The sequence below is a fragment of the Plectropomus leopardus genome, chromosome 15 (assembly GCF_008729295.1).
Source record: "Plectropomus leopardus isolate mb chromosome 15, YSFRI_Pleo_2.0, whole genome shotgun sequence".
Lineage (NCBI taxonomy): Eukaryota > Metazoa > Chordata > Actinopteri > Perciformes > Serranidae > Plectropomus > Plectropomus leopardus.
This window is the reverse complement of record NC_056477.1, coordinates 29,225,271-29,244,573: the sequence shown is the minus strand read 5'-3', so window position 1 is coordinate 29,244,573 and position 19,303 is coordinate 29,225,271. Positions and strand designations below refer to the sequence as shown.

Below are 19,303 nucleotides of genomic sequence, written 5' to 3'. Positions count from 1 at the left end.
TGTCCTCCAGGAAGCACTACAGAACTCTACGATCCAGGTACAGCTTCCTCTCCTCATCAGTCACATTGCTGAGCTCTGCATCACGATGATAGTCCCCCCTGTCATCCTCTACACACCTGGATATGGACCCCTCACAACCCCAGACCCAGTGACAGATCATTTACACTGAAGACTGTCTGTGCCTCACTGGCTGCTGGCTCAAACTTATAACACTGCCACACCACTGCACTGTGTGCTCTTATAGATATTTGCACTACTGTCCATGTTGTATACACTATATCACACCTATAGTGTATATATATTTGTACAGCTGCACTTGTTCTGCACTATATATTTTTCCTGTTTGCTGCACATGTTCATACCATTTTGTTACTGCTACTGTCAAACACCTGAGCAAATTAGTTTGATTTCTTTAAAAATATGGCTATAAAGGCAACAAGTAACTTGGCAAGACATGTCCCGAAAATTGCAAGAAATTGAAATGGATAATTAGACACACAGAGAGAAATTAAAACACACACACACACACACACACACACACACACACACACACACATATATATATATATAACCTTATAACCTTTTTTTAATCTAGATTAAACTAGATTAAAAAATTAGATATTATATTCTTATATTTATATTCTTAAAAGTTTATTACAATTAAAGTTTTTGAAGTTTTTCAAGCCATTTATTGTTTTTATCATTTTTCTTTTTCGGGAACTTTTCTCGTAATTTTCTAATAATTCCTGCTGCTGCAGTCACATTTTGTTGTCTCAGTACTCTGTACAATGACATTGAAGTTCAATCTAATGTGTGTGTGTGTGTGTGTGTGTGTGTGTGTGTGTGTGTGTGTGTTCGTGTGTTCGTGTGTTCGTGCGCATGTAGGTTGTGGAGACAATGACGTGTTTGAGGACCCCGTCCTTCAGGAGGAGGTGGAGGAGCCAGAGGAACAGGAGTCTGGTAGATTCAGATTGTCTTTGCTTCCCACATTTCAACATCAAATCCACAAACAGTCACAGTTTGCTTCTTTTACTGAATCATCTGCTTTTTCTCTCTTGGTCTGTGTGCTGCAGGTCACGGTGAGATGGTTCAAAGGATCTTGGACATCCTGCGCTTCTTATGGGCCATCTTTCTGGCCATGGTGGATGGCCTGACTCAGTGGCTCAACCTGCTGACTAAACAGTACAGAGAAACATCGACTGTTCTGTGCAACGAACGCTACTTCATCATACACAAGATACAGCAGGTGAACACAACACAGATTTTTACTGACCAAACACTAGATCTTTGGAATTGAACATTCAGGACAGGCCAACACAAACACACTCTGACATGTGTGTGTGTGTGTGTCCCTCTGATTGGCAGCAACATCCAACAGCAGACTCCACAGATGACCAGATATCTCAGGACAGTGAGATTCCCACACTGGAGACATGCTTGGATGAGACTGATGCAGACTCCACCAGATACAGGTTAGTGTGGAACAGAGTGTATTAAAGTGTATTAAAGGAGCCACATGTAACATCTGGGCATAATTTAAGTTCTTGAGAACCGTTTATCTGATCTATTTCACGCTTGGCTGGTGTATTGCAGGGGGCCAAAGGGTTGGCAGTGTCAAATTTGGTGCAATTTGGACATGAAATAAGTTCAATATTAATAAACTTTGAATAAACAAGTGAACAGTGCTCTTAAAACCGTGGTGGTCATGTGAAAGTAAGCAACTAATATGCCTATTTTGAGATAAATACCTCCTCTAAGTGTATGTCTCTGGGCTTTCTGGCCAAGTGAAGAGGCAGCTTATACGATACGATACGATACGATACGATACGATACGATACGATACGATACGATACGATATACTTGGGGATTACATAATTAATTAATTGTTTGCAATACCCAATTGAGAATTTTTTTGTGGAGTACATTTTTCAAGTCTGAATCTAGGGATTTGGGTGCCTCAGACAAATGCAGTGTTGCTTTACTTTTCACCCTTTCTCTAACTTTGAATGTTGCTATACTAGGTTATTTGTAGTTATGGAGGAAGTTTTTTCTGAAGTAAGCCTATTAATTGTTAAACTATTCATAAAACTATCATTATAGTAAAAATATTAATTCCACAAAATAAAAGTCCTGCATTTAAATGAAGAGTGAAACAGAGGCATTATCCGCATAATAGACCAACATTTATTCTCTGTTTCTGTGTTTGACATAATGCTGGACAGTTTAATTAACAATAATTCAGATCTTACTCACATTTTAATTAACAACATAACATTAAGATCTGCAACAAAACCAGTCAGAATAGCGACATAATTCAATATTTTCATATGGGACACAGGTGTGTTGCTCAGGACCCAAGGAATCACAATGTGAAGATGTTTGGAAATGTGATTCTTGTTAAAGCTGCTAGCATCAATACAACAGGCAAAGCAATGGGCCTCTTCTGAAAAGGCTTGGTTTGAATGGGCACTCTACTAGCTTCATGAAATGTACTGTGTTTCTAAAGAATGAATCCTCCATATTCTGGATGCATTATTCTCTGGCTATATCATCAGGACAAAATTAACATGTTTAGTGTAACCAATGCTCTTAATGAAAGATAATAGTGTGTCTGTTGTGCCCACCTGTTTCCTAGGCTGGCAGTAATGTGGTCTTTACATCCTCAGATTCTCAGTTTCTATTTGTATGTGTGCTTGAATCCCTCTCTCAGCTGCCTCGAGGTAGATAGCGGAGGTGTGACAGGCCGCTCTACCCCTCGGCCGAGGCTCAACAGCACGGGGAACCTGTTGAGTCCTGAACCCCCATCCAGCAGCATGGAGCTGTTACCAGCACCAAGCTGCAAACAACAACACAGACACTCCAGGACAGCCAGCGAGCTGCTGGGAGACAGGTACATACTGTGGACACTGGTGACTGGAGAGGGACAGTAATCAGTCCAGACAGTGGCTTCTGGTTTCATTTGATCACCTTGTAGTTTGTATCTAGCAACAGTGATACAACAATGTTTGCATCATAAATGTGTTAAAGAAAAACTGTAGTTTATTTCAACTTCTTGGCTCTGGTCATTGGTTCTGTCATAACTGGTGAAGAATATAATGAATGAATACAAATTGACCATTCTGACTTGCCCTTCTCTCTCTCTCTGCAGGCAGTTCTTCATCGAGGAGCTGGAACAGAGCAGAGAGTTCTACAACAACCAGAGCCGCCTGCTGAAGCTGCTGTTTGCCTTGTACAATCTGCTGGCAGCCAACTCCGAGCTAGTCTGCTATTTCATCATCGTGTTAAACAATGTGGTCAGTGCCTCGGTCATATCTCTGGTCCTCCCCATACTGGTGTTCCTGTGGGCTATGCTGTCTGTTCCAAGACCAACCAAGAGGTTCTGGATGACCGCTATAGTCTACACAGAGGTATGAACACTGACAGACACACACACTACAGAAACTTATAGGTTGTCTATAATATAGAGAATTTTGCTTAAAAAACAATATGCAAACTCACACAGAAGTCAGTCATCAGTTATGATTGCATTACAAGTGTATGATGATGCTTTTCTCTGAAATAATGACTCCAAGAGAAGTCCTGCCTGGTCTGATGATGGACACCATGTGTACTAGGGGTCGACAGATCTGTATCAGTGATTTATCGTAATGATCGCTGATAAAATATATTATGAAGTGTGTGTATTACACTCAACCAACACCAGGAAAGTCAGTCTGCAATACACACAAACAAAGTATCAACATAGGAGGAACTTTTACTTTGTAAAACCTAAGGAAGCCATTTTTTAAATTCAGTCATTTAAACAAAGCTTTGTGTTGGAATTTGTTGTTTTCCAAATTCTAAATTTCAACAGAAATGTTTTCATTTTTATTATAAATGCGTGGTTCCAAATATCGGTTATCAGTCTCTTTAAGTGCTAATAATCGGTCGACCCCTAATGTGTACTTTGGCCTTCTGTGTGCTCTTCTCTGCTCTTACTGTGGGCACTGATGTGCTGCTCTCTCCAGGTGATGGTGGTGGTGAAGTACCTTTTCCAGTTTGGATTCTTCCCGTGGAACAGTGTTTATGAGATGACTTTAAATGAAGACAAACCCTTCTTCCCACCTCGCATCCTGGGCCTGGAGAAGACCGACAACTACATCAGATACGACCTCCTTCAGCTGCTGGCTCTGTTCTTCCACAGATCTCTGCTCATGGTTCGTTAGTACTTGCAGTCATTACACAAGGCACATTTACAGGGAGCCGACTAATCTGATTAGAACAGGTTTAAAAGCCCAAACAGATTAGACATGATCCAAATAAACACCTCAGTCAGTGTAAACAGGCCCAAACCAATTTAAATTTCAACTGGGTGCAGAGGGGGCATTTAAAACTTTCCACAAATCGATCAAAAGAAAATTTGTATCATATTCACGATGAAGCTGATTCATCTCTGGCTGCGTTCTTTCTGCACTTGCTCTGTGTGCTTGCCATCTGTCAAGTTGCTATGCTCATAATTCATGATTTTAGATAGAATTTTGAAAATTATGCTTTTCATTCCACTTTATGTTTAATCTTATATCAGCTGTAACTAATGGACTTAATTTAATGAGTTGGTCATTTTTTGTTTTTCCCAATGACTTGTTTTTAAATTTGAAAATCAGTATGAATTTGATGGCCACACACATGATATTGAGCTTTTCAGCTAACAGTTCATTATAGCAAAATTGTGTTCAGACCATTATTCTTAATGTACCCATCTGAATAGCAAAACATAGATGGACATCTCGCAAAACGTTGCACAATCTTACGTATGTTATATAGTTACAAATAACTTGAGAAATGGTTTGGTAGACTTTTCCAAAACTTCCTCAAGGAGCAGGACAGGACTGCCCATGCTGTGAGAGGAGAGGAATGTTGAAGGAATCTCCCTGAAGTAATGCTCCAGTTCACTCAACTTCAGCCTCCCTTGTTTGTAATTTGTGTGTCCACTTTGTGTGTGTGTGCAGCGTTATGGTCTGTGGGACCACGAGGGCCCCCTGGAGGAAGAGAGCCCCTCGCCAGAGAGCGTCAATGATGAAGGAAAAACTAGAGAAGGAGGTGAGGGTGATAGGAAGAAGAAAGGAAGAGGAGAAGAGGAAGAGGAGGGCAGAGTGAGCTCAGCATCCACACTGGAAAACCTGGAAGCGACTGAAGTGGATCCACTTCTAAAGGTTGGTGCAAACACTTGATACTAGTTGCTTTTGATTATCTGACAATTTAATAACCACTTTTAAATAATGTGTTCTTGACCATAAAGCAGTGCTTTACTATCAGAAGACTTATTTTTGAAGATATTGGACTACTTTTTTGCTTGTTTTTATGAATTTTTTTATGGATTTAGGATCATGGGGACTATGTTGAACCAAGTACCAGTTCTGCTGCTGCAACCACACAACCTGCTGCAGCTGAACCAGCACCCACCGGCTCCAAAGATGGACAGGAACCTCCTTCAGAGCTGATGGTCATCTTGAGTCCTCCCAGCAGGCCCGGGGAGGAGAAGATGGAGGGAGACACTGAGCAGGTTATAGAGGAAGTCCCAAAGAAAAGCAGCAGCATCCGCTTCCGCAAGAAATCAAAACCCAAACGGCAGTTCAGCAAAGGTTTGTGGTTTCATTATGTTTGGACTGAGATGGTAGAGAATAATCACACTGGCTGCATTTCATTAAGGTGTACCATATTTAAGAACCTGGTAATGCACAAACAAACATGAAGACAGACTTTTCACTCCACTTTTATCCTTTTTCCACCAAATGAGCTCTGGTTCATGAACTGGTTCTGTTCAGGAGTCTTGGAGCCAGCCTACATTTCCACGAGCTTTGAGCCGACTCATTGCAGTCAAAGATGTGTCGTGAATGAAGGGCGTTGCTCAGTGAACAGCAGTAGTAAACAGCAAAAGCAAAATTGCAGATTACCTGCAGACTTTTGTTCTGTTATTACAGATATTTGCTTTTATCTAAAAAACATGCATAGAGCACCTATAAATGAGACCACCACACACTCTTTTTCTCCTGATGATGTCTCACTTAACTTCTCCATTGTTACCTTCTCCATCTTCTATTTCCAGCCTATAGAATATGACACACATGTCACTTCAGGTCCAGGGAAACCTGCTATTTTTTGGTTCCAGCTAAGAACCAACTTTGCGGGTTCGGAGCCAATTTATTCCTAATCGAAACACTCTAAATAGTTCAAAATTGGAAGCAGGAACCAGAACAGAACCAGTTTGTGTTTAGATTTTTAGATGTTGTTTAAACTGGTTATAATGAAACCTGCTGTTTTTGTTCCTCTTAAAAAGCGAAAAAGTTCCCTTAGAAAAGCTTTTATGTTCATATCTACAGTCTCTCTGTCACTGCCCAGGACTCTAACTGTTTTAACTATTGTCAAATTGTCCTTGAAAGTTCCAAATTAACAAGTTGATGAAGGTGAACTGCTGGTTCAACACAATACCTTTGAGTTGTCTCAAGGCTGCACATTTGCAGGACATGTCTCAAGGTGTCAGCCCAGGAACTGAGACAATATCTTCCCAGGTGAAAGCTCTCATTAGTATCAATAATGGCTGCAGGAAATGACATTATTTTCTTTTGCTCAAAAGTCACTGTGGCTTGAGGTTTTCCAAAGTTAAGACAATTTAGTTGTTAGGAAATTGCATTTTATCTGATGAAAGTTGACCATGGTATGCTGCAATTTACACTGAAATATAGATTTACAACCCTTTTTATGTCTATGACAGTAAAAAAAACACACACACACAGGTCAAGACTATATATATTTTACACTACAAATGCAAATATTCATCTCTGATAAGCTTGTGTGTAAAATAAGTCAGAAGTTATTTAAACTCTGGGATTCCAAGACAATGGTGCATGCACAGCAGTGTTTCTCTCGCATAGGCCTTACTATGGTGCAGCTTAAAATGATGCAAATTCAAGAATGACTTGCGAAATTGTTATTGCTCTGTACAAGTGTGAAACATTCTTTTTTTCTGATCTGCTTTCCTGCAGCTGTGAAGGGACTGTTTAAGTAGTGTTTAGAAACTCCTAATGCAAAGTAAGCATTTCACGCGACTGCTTTCACATTTAATACTGCGGGTGAGGAATGCAACAGAAGCAGCAGCCACAGTGAGCTGATAAAGAGTACGAACATTTCTGTAAACCTCCAACATGTCAAGGTGCCCTTTGTCACACTGACCTGTACAGTCCTGGCTCTGTGTGCACATTTTTCTGTGGTTGTTCACAGCATTGTTCAAAGTGTGCATCCCTTCTGTTATGTTGTTGTACTCACATGGTTGAATGCTCTCATTGTGAGTCACTTCGGATAAAGGCGTCAGCTGAATAAATATCATGCATATAGAAAAAAATAATGAAGGAAGGAAGGAGACAGGAATGAGGGAGCTGCCTGATGTATTTGCTGTTTGAACACAGGCAGGATTCCTGAAGCTAACACTGACAACACGCAAGCTGTTGTTGGTGGCTGCAGGAATCTCCATGACTGAATGTGTTTTCTGTTCCAATACCAATGTTAATTTTGGAAGGTTGAAGGAAAGCCCTGCTTTGAATTAAGGTCAATTCTGTGGTTTCTGGACTCCACTCAGCTGGTGTTTTCTGTTTATCTTGGTCATCTCTGAGCTGATGTGTCAGTTGGTCGACAAAAAACTGACATAGATGTGTAACAGACAATATGTTTTAGAAAAGTTTGTTAACTGGATATGCTGTTTATTCTTCCGTCGTGCTAATTCTTGGTTCTGGTTGCGTCTGTTCCAGTGGAGTCGACAGCTGAGAGTGCAGATCCTGCTGAGGAACCAGTGAAGAAGAAGAAGCAGAAAGGCAGGAGGGCAGAGGCAGCCAGTCAGAGGTTAATTGCTGTGGGAAATAAGATAAAACATGTCTGCATCTCTGGGTGAGTGGGGTATAGAAGCTATAGTGTCACCACAGTCACAGAACATTTATCAAAAATATTTCACGTTAATCACTTAATAATCTAGAATTCAAAAAACGATTTATTTAGTTGCAACCCTACGAGGGCACCAAAAACAGTATTGTATATTTCTGAAATGTCATCACTTTTTCCTAGTAATGCAGTGGTGTGATGAATGGCATTTTGTTTCCTCTGTAGTGTTCAGAGTGTGTATAAGCCGGTGCAGGGGTTCTTTGGGGGCATCCTCCACGCTGAGTATCGGGCTGCCACAGATGTCTACGCCCTCATGTTCCTTACCGATGTCATCGATTTCATCATCATCGTCTTTGGCTTTTGGGCTTTTGGGGTGAGACATGAGTCATTTTGTACTTTTTTTTTTAACTAATAATCAAACTATAATGAAAATGACATATACATATTTTCAAAATTAACACTAAATTCAAGTAAAAAAACATGAAATACTATTAAAAGTGAAAAGGCAGGGGTTGGCTTGGCCAGTCTTATTTAATATGCTGTGTAAAAACAAGACGTGGTATTGCTAACCGACAATTATCATGACAAATATCTCACTGATCCTACAGTCAACACTAATCTTCCAATAAACCGTTTGCAAGACAATAGGAGATCTATAATGTTTTCCTGCCCTTCAAGTAACAGTCGTGTGATATTTGCTTCAGTACACTATAAGAACAGTTATTCCTGGAACCACAACAGAAAATTAAAGATGAACATTTAATATCCAGCAGTTCACGCTGTAACAATTTTGCCTCAATCTGACTGTATACAAGGTGTTGAACTAATCTTGTTTTTTCTCATTATTCCTTTCAAGTAATTCTATTGTCCATATATACATATAACTCAGGTGACACATTGATTATGGTGCACAATAGCATTGTAAAACATTATGCACAAAAAAGCATGACATAACGTGACTGTCAGTATGTCTTGACACATACAGTAAATTTAACTTAATAGCCAAATAATCTGGCTGCTGCTGTGGATTGTGCTGCTGTGGTGGAAACGATACTATTATCTGTCTTGTCAAAGCCTATATTTAGTGGGCCAATTTTATTATGCAGCACTGTTATTTTAAAGGTGTTACATGAGAGATATGACTTGCTGGGAGCATATCAATTAATCAGATTTATATTATACATCACATTCACCTGATTCTTTTGCACATGGCACAGCAGCAGCAACATTAACAAAAACAGCAGATGCGTGAGGAAATAAATTTTTCCTGTAACAGAGATATGATGATGTGGTGGTATTACACTTGTAGTCTTTTTGATTGCAAAGTAAAAGCAAAGTTTTTTTCATTATTTGTTAGCAATATAATTTTTGATCATTAAGTAAATAAATGTGAGATGACATTTTATATTTGAAACTTAATATTCTAATCTGTTGCATCTGCCTCCTTCAGAAACACAGTGCAGCTGCTGACATCGCCTCCACCCTGTCAGAGGACCAGGTTCCTGAGGCCTTCCTGGTGATGCTGCTCATCCAGTTCAGCACCATGATCATCGACAGAGCCTTGTACCTGCGCAAAGCTGTCCTAGGAAAACTCATCTTCCAGGTTCAGTTCATAGTTTCACATAATTAACATCCATGTATCTGTCTTGTTCCGTGTTTCCTCTTAGAAGAAGTCAGGAGGCGGCAGACTGTGGCTCTGTATTTTTTTTTTTCTCTCATTCACTATCACAAACTCGTTTAGAATGAGTGTGACAAGTCGATTTTCATGCCTGTGTTTCAGCAGCCTTTGAAAATGCATTTCCTGAAAAGTTAAATCTGTCACATCATGTAACCTTATTAATGTCCAGATGGTAAACTAATGTTACAGGTGAAAATGAGGTGACTGGGAGAGGCCGAAAGTGTCCTGCAGTATTTGTTAGGATGACATATTTAGAGCTGCCTTACTATTTCCTTTTATAGCGTCTATACTGATGTGCATTTCTGCAAGTATTTGACTTTTTTGTTTTTCTTTCTTTATTTATTTATATAGTTTGTTTAATATGGACAATGAACATAGTACAACTTCCACCTTAACAGTTATAGTAAAAAAATGACAAAAAAGTAAATAGTAAAAGTAAACAATATTAGATGGAATTACAATATACAGTAAAGAAAAAAATAAATTAAACAATTAAAAAAGACATATCAATATTACACACAGTTATAACACTCAACTAAAAGACATTATAAAAGAGTTAAAAATGCTCACACCTCTGATTTTTCTTAAGCCAACCTTTAACACTTTCATTAAAAATCCTAATACTTTGTGTTAATGTTATTTCGGTTGGTAGCATGTTCCACATATCAGAGTCTTTTACAGAAAAGGCTGACAGCTCCATGCAAGTCAGTTTCACAGTTGCCGCTTGCTGTGCCCCTGCTGTTCCTACCACTATTTTGCCTGCTGATAAATTTGCCTAAAATATCTGGTGCTAAATTGTGAAGGCATTGAAAAACCAAGGAGGAGAATTTTGGAAAATTAACAAAACTGAGAAAATTGTACTGCTGTAGTATGTGACAGTAATGCAATCATAGGATTTTTTTTTATCCATTATGATTAACGCTTGGTTATACAAAGATGTAACATGACTAATTATAGTTAAAGAGCCTGGCTCCACACTGTAACACGACGAGAAATATTTGAAAAAAAAAGTCATTGCATGCATGTACAGTTGTGCAGCTTTGATTGTTATTCACCCTTCTTATCCCGCTCTTTCTTCCAGGTGATCCTTGTTTTTGGGATCCACCTGTGGATGTTCTTCATCCTGCCTGCTGTCACTGAAAGGTGAAGTCAGATTATAAGTATATAAGTATTTATTGTATTATTAGAGTATTCACAGTATTCACCAACAAACTAACTCACATAGAGTGACTTGCAATTTGGGCTACTTTGTAATATATAAAGGTGAAAATGTATCATTCTGATTTTATCATATACAATACCAGCTATTAGCTGAGTTTTCAACAAACTGCAAATAACTTTTAACAAGCTTTGTTCTTTCTTCTCTCTGTTCAGGAAGTTCAATCAGAACTTTGTGGCCCAGCTCTGGTACTTTGTCAAGTGTATTTACTTCGGCCTGTCAGCCTATCAGATCCGCTGTGGTTACCCCACTCGTATCCTCGGCAACTTCCTCACCAAGAAATACAACCACCTCAACCTGTTTCTCTTCCAAGGGTACGCACATAAAGCCAGTCTGCAGCTCTCTTTTGAGTAGATGTTCCAAGCTTCAGTCTAAATATGATTTATATTAATCAGTGGAAATAGTATATTTATCTATAGCGACAGAGTTAATAACTAGAAAATTTCCACCAACATTTTGGCTGGTACTTGCTCCAGAGCCAGGTGCTAACCACGTATTGACAGCAGTAAGTACATGTCTACACATTTACTACTAAGTAGTATGATGTTTAGCAGTGTCGAGAGAAATCTAAAAATGATACTGACAGCAGCAACAGAGAGTGACAAAGATGTTTAGGAATATTTCATATATGTGTGGAAGTGCGTGTGTAATATAAAAAATAAAAACAAAGGCCAATTAAGGGCCCCTTCCACCTGCCGTGGAGGCCCAATTGTAGACCTTCCTCCGGAGGGAGTGTGACGTGATAAATAGTAATAGGATTAGGCACCCTAATTATCATTTATTATTACTGAAGGAGAGAGTTTTAAAGCTGTAGTATGCAGTTTTCTGAAATGGCTGAATTTGAATGTTGTATTTGTTTGCGTATAGGTTTCGTCTGGTGCCGTTCCTGGTGGAGCTGCGAGCAGTGATGGACTGGGTTTGGACGGACACCACTCTGTCTCTGTCAAACTGGATGTGTGTGGAGGACATTTATGCCAACATCTTCATCATTAAATGCAGCCGTGAGACAGAGAAGGTATGACATGTATGAGTACTCTGATATGACAGCAGACCGTTTACTAAAGAGGACAAAAGAGCAGCTCCTGATGTGGTTGTTTATGAAAACATATTGTCTGCCAGTGTCTCAAATACAGTTCACCATAAAGCTCTATCGGTAACAAACTTTTGCACATTGTATCTGCTTTGATACTTCAAGGTGTAATGAACATTGCAGCCTCTAGGGACTCACTGATGGCGTTTTAAATTTTTAGTCTTGTTAATTACAAAGTAGTCAGATTTAATACAGATGTAGAGTGCATTTCAGTGTACCAGTGTACTGACATGATCTAAAAATTAGTTTTGGGGGGCTTTTAGATATAAAGTAATGTGTTATATTTATGATTCTCCTAATTATATATCAAAAACTATCTTACAGGAAAAAAAAAGAAAAAATATGTTATTTTGTTTATTTATATATTTTACTTTTTTTTAAAATTATTATTTTCTTCTACATTTTGATTAATTTCTTGTTAATTTTGGGCCACTTCTTGTTACGTTGCCTATCACCCTCTTCCCATGTTTCTGAAAGAAATCAAGCCAATTTGTCCAGGTTTCACAGCGTTAAGTAAGGTATTCCAACTTTTCCCAAATAGGCAGATGAACCCAGCAGAAACACATCATCTGCAATTCTTCACAGGGTCAAAGAAACATAAAAACCCAGTGCTAATTTCCTCTAAGTTATGGTTAGCATAAAAAGAAGAAAATACTCAACATTTAAAGGGAATATCTATATCTATATCTCTATCTATCTATCTATCTATCTATCTATCTATATATATATATATTATGTCTAAAAATAATATTTTCTGCTCACAGAAATACCCCCAGCCTAAAGGACAAAAGAAGAAGAAGATAGTGAAATACGGCATGGGTGGACTCATCATCTTCTTCCTGATCTGCATCATCTGGTTTCCCCTTCTGTTCATTTCACTGGTCAGATCAGTGGTGGGTGTGGTCAATCACCCCATCGATGTCACGGTGACAGTCAAGCTCGGAGGATATGAGGTAATCAACATATCAAATAACACCGTAGTAGATGTTACTCTATGTGTGTGTTTTATGGCAACTGTAGAACACAGTTAACACAGCTTGACACAGTATGTCCATAATCCACTGTTGTATTTGTATTGTATTTTTTCTGCCTAGTCCCTGTTCACCATGAGTGTGCAGCAGCAGTCCATCCAGCCTTTTACAGAGGCTGAATACGACCAGCTCACTAAAGAATTTGGAGACAATGCGGTACGTACTGATTTCACTTTGATTTACATGTCTATTACTATGAACTGCTACTACGATATGTGTTTTCTCGTCAGGCTTTTATGCCATTTTCAAATTTATTTAAACAGCTCTGTCATTCTGGAGTTTAAATAGATAGTGGGAAAGCCTGAAGGAGATGACAAAATATTTTGATGTCATTTGATACTTGTTGAATTCCTGCACTTCTATAAAGTAGCGTAGAACATGGATCTGGTGGTTCTGGAAGTAATAATTCACTCCGTAAATTTGTATTCAAAAGTTCAGTCTTAATGATTATGTCAAGCAAAGGAGGCTCCTGGACAAGCAATTGATACAACAGTGTTATGTTAATAGACATGAGTTCCAAGTTGAATTCCAAGAATCACTTTTGTTCCCATCAATTTAAATGACAATAAATACTAGTCATTGCTGTGGAGAACACACCAGCTAATGACAGACATCAAAGATTTTAGCTTACGTAGTTAACTTAAAATGATAGCCCATGCTTTACCCTATGTGTCTTTACTTTTACTTTGGAGTACCGCAAGGATCACTGCTTGGTCCCCTTTTCTTGTAAATATACACTACCTCCCTTGGTCCCCTTATGTGCTTAGATGGCCTTTCATACTGTCCTGGCACATTCACCCTCTCAGCATCAAAATGGATGGTGCAACACCACCTACAACTCCAAATGTTTCACTCAATTCAGTCAGCTGGATCCCTCTTGTGTCTTCAAAATCTCTTCTATTATACTCTATCTCTCAATTCTTATCTCTCAGATATATGTTGCCTTGTTCTGTCTTATTTATGCACCTGCAGCCTTGTGTCACTTGTGTCACTTGGAACATGAACTGAGTTATGCTGCATTTATGTTTGAAGGCTTTTCCTCAATCAACTGATCAACTGGGGGCTTGGATGCCCCCCCCCCCCCCAAACTATTTGCCAACTGAATAAATGTAATTGTTAATTTCCAATTCCAAGTATTTATAAAGAAGAAGGACAAAAAACCTTTGATCTCCCTTTACCTTGTCTTCAGTCAGCCCAAACATTTTCCAGACACTGATCACCATTTGTAGTTTAAACCTTTGAATCCTGAAACGACCTTGCTTTTCATGTGTTTTTTTTCAGACTTTTTTTTTTTCAGATTTTGCTTTTTTAAAAAATTTCTTGTACTTTCTCCTTATTTCTCACTAATTTTAGTTTCATTTCCTCTTTTGTTGCTCATTGCCCTTTTCCCATGTTTTTTTAAAAAATAAAGTGAATTTGCTCAGGTCTAAAACGTGAAAACATTCAATTATTTGCTTTTGCATTCTCAGCTCTCACATATGTTCAGTTGTAACATACAATAGTTGAAATCCCTGGCTCAAATATTGGGAAAAATTAACACGTGCAAGTGTGTGTGTGTGTGTGTGTGTGTGTGTGTGTGTGTGTGTGTGTGTGTGTGTGTGTGTGTGTGTCCTACCTGAGTTCCTTTCCCTCTGTGTACCTATTTTTTCATGCATAATTTTGTGTGTATGCGCATCTAGGTAGCCATGCAGTTCATCACTCTCTACAGTTATGAGGACATTGTGACGGCCATGATTGAAGGTAGTTCAGGATCAGTTTGGAGGATCAGTCCTCCCAGCAGACAGGAAGTCATTAAAGAGCTGCTTGGGAGTCCTGTAGACCTAACACTACGTCTAGCCTGGACCTTTCAAAGGTAAGGCTTTTGCTATCCCACTCACAAAATGGCATTATGCTATTGTAATATTACTGGGTGTATGTGATATATTTTTAATGTTTTTGACTCTAAAGACTGATTGTGTCTGTCTGTCTTTTTCTCTGAATGTTTGTGTCTCTGACAGGGACCTGGGTAAAGGAGGGACAGTGGAACACACATTTGATAAACACTCTATAGACCTGGAACCTGGGAACCCAGTCAGAGCAGATCTGGCCTCACTGCTGGTCGGCAACCGCACTGAGCCTGTGTAGGTTTTGCCTTCTTAAAGGATCTTTATGTAAATATTATTTATTGTGTTTTATTTAATACATGCAGTTGTATCTTACAGATGCTGTGTTGTCTCTTTCCCAGGCTTGTTCCTCATATGTTTCCTAACTACATCCGTGCCCCCAATGGAGCTGAGGCCAAACCTGTCAGTCAACTGTATAAAGGTCAGAGTTAACGGAGTTACTGTTAAAAAATGTATGCGAATGTCTGTAAGACTTTTCATGACTCCACATTAGTGATAGCTGTGCCTGGAGGCATTATGTTTTCTGGTTGTGCGTCTGTCCACCCGTCCAACCCATCCTGAACACAATATATCAAAGCCCTAAGAGATTTTTTTCAAATCTGGCACAAATGTTCAAATTAGCTCAAGAATGAACTGATCAGAATTTGGTGGTCGAAGGTCATAAGTCATTGTGAGCTCACAAAACATGTTTTTGGCTCCAACTCCAGAATTCATGCACTATTTATGACAACTTTTCACAAAAATGCCTATCAGGATAAAATAATAAACTGATGACATCTTATATCCAAAAAGGCAAAGGTTCACTTCATTGTGACATCATAATCTGGCCTTTTTTTCAACACCATATCAACTTAAGGAGAGACATTTGGTTTGACTTGGTGACACTAATCTTCAAACTGTGCTGATTGTAGAGATCTTCTGTGCTGCCACATGGAAAAATGGAAAAATGTTTTTATATTACTGACTAAAGTTGTTCAGTCCTTGCAATGTCTTTATAATGTTTGAGTCTATCCTCTTACTGATTTTTTTGGACTGAGTCACAGAGCACTTTGTGTCTGACAACAATACCACAATACTAGTATAATAATATATATAGTGCATTTTTAAAGCCATATTTAGATGAGAGCGGCCTTACTAAAAATGGAAATGTCTTTCCTTTGCATTTAAAAAAAAAATCTGCATTCATATGGTAACATTTTAGAACAATCCACCTGTACATGGATCTGAAAAAACAACCAAAAATGCTGTAGTGTGCATGCCGGACCAGTAGTTGGTGGTGTAACTTTGTAATGATACACCATAGAAGAACACCACGTGCATACGCAAGATGCAACGGTGAAGTCATCTTTCTCACAGGATCTGTGCATTGCCAGTTTCCACGGTGACAGAAGGACATGCATTTTCAAAAAAAAATTTTGCACTCTGGAACCTGGTTTCAAAAGTTTGCGTTTTCAGACCCCCAAATGCTGTTGTCATGTGAGCGAAAAGCCAAACAACAACAAAAATTTAAGGTTTCTTTCAAGAATCGTCGCTGTGTAAATAGCCCCTAAGTGTTTGCAGAAAGATAGGGCGTTTTGACTGCAAGTCAAACCATGCTGAAGTGATTTGCATTTTCATTACAAGTTTAAATGTGCCAAATTGTGCCAATTTGTGCCTGAAATAGATCATGTCAGGGTTTGACCAGCGTCAGGGTTAAAGCATGCCTGACCAACCCTGAGTGTGTTACAGTGATGTCATATTGGCTTTATCATCATTTAGGGAATATTCGGTGTCCAATTAATTAGTGATTCAGCTCCATGTTTAGTTTCGGCTGTCTATCGGGTATGCTGCTGCCACGACAAGACTACAGGCAAGCTAAGTCAGCGCATGTGTATGGAAAAAGGGCTAATAACATAGAAGTCAGCAGATATCAGCATTTATTCATCTGTAAGTTGTCTGTTTTAACACAGCTGATTGGTCGTCTTGTAGGTAATGAAGACGGTTACCTGAACATAACCCTGTCACTGATGAGTGACAGGTCACTGAATGGCAGTGGGAACCAGGAATGGTGGGACATTGCCATCGCCGGCTGTGCCTCCTCCTCGTGTGGAGTCCTACCGATGGTCATATTCAACGACAAAGTCAGTCCACCCAGCCTGGGCTTCCTGGCTGGATATGGGTAAGGATACTGATAGTTGATGGGTTACCATTGCGGATTTGTGCAAAACTAAGCAACATTTTTAAAATTTTGATAAAACACAACTGTGAGATGCCTGTGTGATGTCATGCATCTTCTTCTCTGGTGATAAAACTCCAAGAAGCATGGTGATTGATGTTCAAAACATTAGCAGGTTTATTTCTATTGCAGCCACCACACAAGCCGTCATTATTTCCAATCCAAGGCCACGAAGGCTTGTTATGTGAACGATAATGGAAAGACAAGCCCCTTATACGTGGGAGCGGCCACATATGAGGGATCTCTGGAAGGTGATAGTCCATGATTTCACAGAGGAATGGTGGATTCAAAACTTCCAGATGATCCGCTCAACTTTTGAAGAGTTATGTGATGCAATAACATCTCTTCTAGATCCTGCTGCATCATGAGGGACACATAGCGATAGCATGATGTGACCTAGAAAAGCCAAAAAAGGGTTTCCAATGCAGTTTTGCTAAATATGGCTTTTTTCAAATTGCCTGAAATACCACCTGATGCAAGTGTAACATTTTTTTGCGAAAAATGGAATTTTTTTGAAAATTGACACGTTTCCATTAAGCATAATATCTGCAATTTCAATTTGTACAGTTTTAACGTTAATGGAAACCCATCTGAGCTGTGATGTTGACTGCTGATGTTTGTACATTAAATATTTTCAAGCATAACAATTCTTATTTGTGAGTTGTTTTTTCTAGTATTTTTTTAATGTTAATTTTCTTTTCTTTTCTTTTCTTTTCTTTTCTTTTCTTTTCTTTTCTTTTCTTTTTCTCTCTCCAGGATCATGGGTCTGTATGTGTCTGTGGTCTTGGTCATTGGGAAGTTTGTACGAGGCTTCTTCAGTGAGATCTCTCACTCTATCATGTTCGAGGAACTGCCTTGTGTGGACCGCATCCTGAAGCTCTGCACAGACATCTTCCTGGTTCGTGCACATTAACACATACATTCTGTACATGCATTTATTGTACTTATGTAAGCACATATCAGAGATAGAGTCAAATAAATTTTCAAAACAGTTTTTGAACGGAGAATTATGGAATTTTTTTCCTCTGTCAAATTATTAGCATATACTTGTCTCAACAACTTGGAAATACGATTGTTTTCATATTGTTTGTAGTGTACTGAAAATGAATTTATTTGTAATTCCCTTTCACAAACTCATCTTTCTGTGTGTTTCAGGTGCGGGAAACAGGAGAGCTGGAACTGGAAGAGGAACTTTACTCCAAACTGATCTTCCTGTATCGATCTCCAGAGACTATGATCAAATGGACCAGGGACATGCACAGTCAAGACCAGGACAGATACTGACTGACTGACTTTGGTTGTATTAGAACACAGTGATATCTGAAGCACACTTCAAAGGTGTCCAGGGGACAGCATAATGGCCACTCCTCACCTGAGTGGACACTGCCTTAGAGGACACAAAGGAGACACATGAAAGGAGTTGTACACTAAAGAAATTCTGTATAAAACATCTCCTGTTGCATCTTCACAGCTGCCTCAGCACTTTGATCAAACCAGCTGACGCTATAGAATAGTACAGAATATTGGGAGTGCCACTGCAGTCCCACAGCTGGCGGGACGTATGGCAGCTCCATGTCTGGCCGGCAGGATTTAGACACAATATCCCTGGAAAGTAACGGTCAACGTGAATTAATGGTCAGAGGTCAAAGGTCAAACACGAGACGTTATTAACGACCTTTGTGAATTTGAGCCACCTGAGTGACTGTGGCTGACAGCAGGTGGAACCTCCTGCAGTGACTGGATCAGTATGCTGATTGATTTGAAAACACGCCATGCTGTCAATCAGACTTTGAGATGTTTCATTTCTTCTTGTGAAAGTAACGTGCATGTTGCAGCCGCGTTTAATTGACTTGACATCATGACCCGATGTTTCACAAAAAAGGTCTGATTTAGATTTAGGCCATTTTAGCTCATACTTCACTTGTCAGAAGTAGCCAAATTCTGAGTATGGACTTGTCAAAAACTTTCATTCCCACAACATTGGTTAACATTACTGACAAGTTGCAATAATGTTTTAAAGAAAAGATTTTAATCTAATGTTTGAAGAACCTTTTAAGGATGTTTCTCATTTCAAATAATGTTCACAAAAGGGTAAATGCTGACTAAGATGTAACATTATAACTGCAACATTCTGAGGATGTTTTGTTGAGAGGTAACTGATCATAAAACGTTCTTTTATACAAATGTTTGCACAATGTTACATGAGAACAAAGGAAGAATGTTTTCCAAGCAACATTCAGAACATGTTATTTAGGCCAGAGATTACACGGCATTTTTTA

The 19,303-nt window shown here is 39.0% G+C and overlaps 1 protein-coding gene across 1 annotated transcript in view; it reads left to right on the top strand.

Annotated features, from left to right (window-relative positions):
* The window catches only part of piezo1 (piezo-type mechanosensitive ion channel component 1), a 101,449-nt gene extending 82,386 nt beyond the window's left edge, over positions 1-19,063 (top strand). Inside the window, 22 exon segments of the mRNA XM_042501901.1 lie at positions 886-960; positions 1,074-1,246; positions 1,366-1,472; positions 2,711-2,890; positions 3,149-3,407; positions 4,008-4,196; positions 4,989-5,192; positions 5,363-5,621; positions 7,782-7,917; positions 8,134-8,281; positions 9,359-9,511; positions 10,668-10,729; positions 10,961-11,119; positions 11,673-11,820; positions 12,660-12,848; positions 12,990-13,082; positions 14,606-14,778; positions 14,924-15,046; positions 15,151-15,230; positions 16,778-16,967; positions 17,781-17,922; positions 18,180-19,063. Coding sequence (XP_042357835.1) covers positions 886-960; positions 1,074-1,246; positions 1,366-1,472; positions 2,711-2,890; positions 3,149-3,407; positions 4,008-4,196; positions 4,989-5,192; positions 5,363-5,621; positions 7,782-7,917; positions 8,134-8,281; positions 9,359-9,511; positions 10,668-10,729; positions 10,961-11,119; positions 11,673-11,820; positions 12,660-12,848; positions 12,990-13,082; positions 14,606-14,778; positions 14,924-15,046; positions 15,151-15,230; positions 16,778-16,967; positions 17,781-17,922; positions 18,180-18,308 — 3,371 coding nt within the window. The 3' untranslated portion in view covers positions 18,309-19,063.
* The last annotated feature ends 240 nt before the right edge of the window (positions 19,064-19,303 follow it).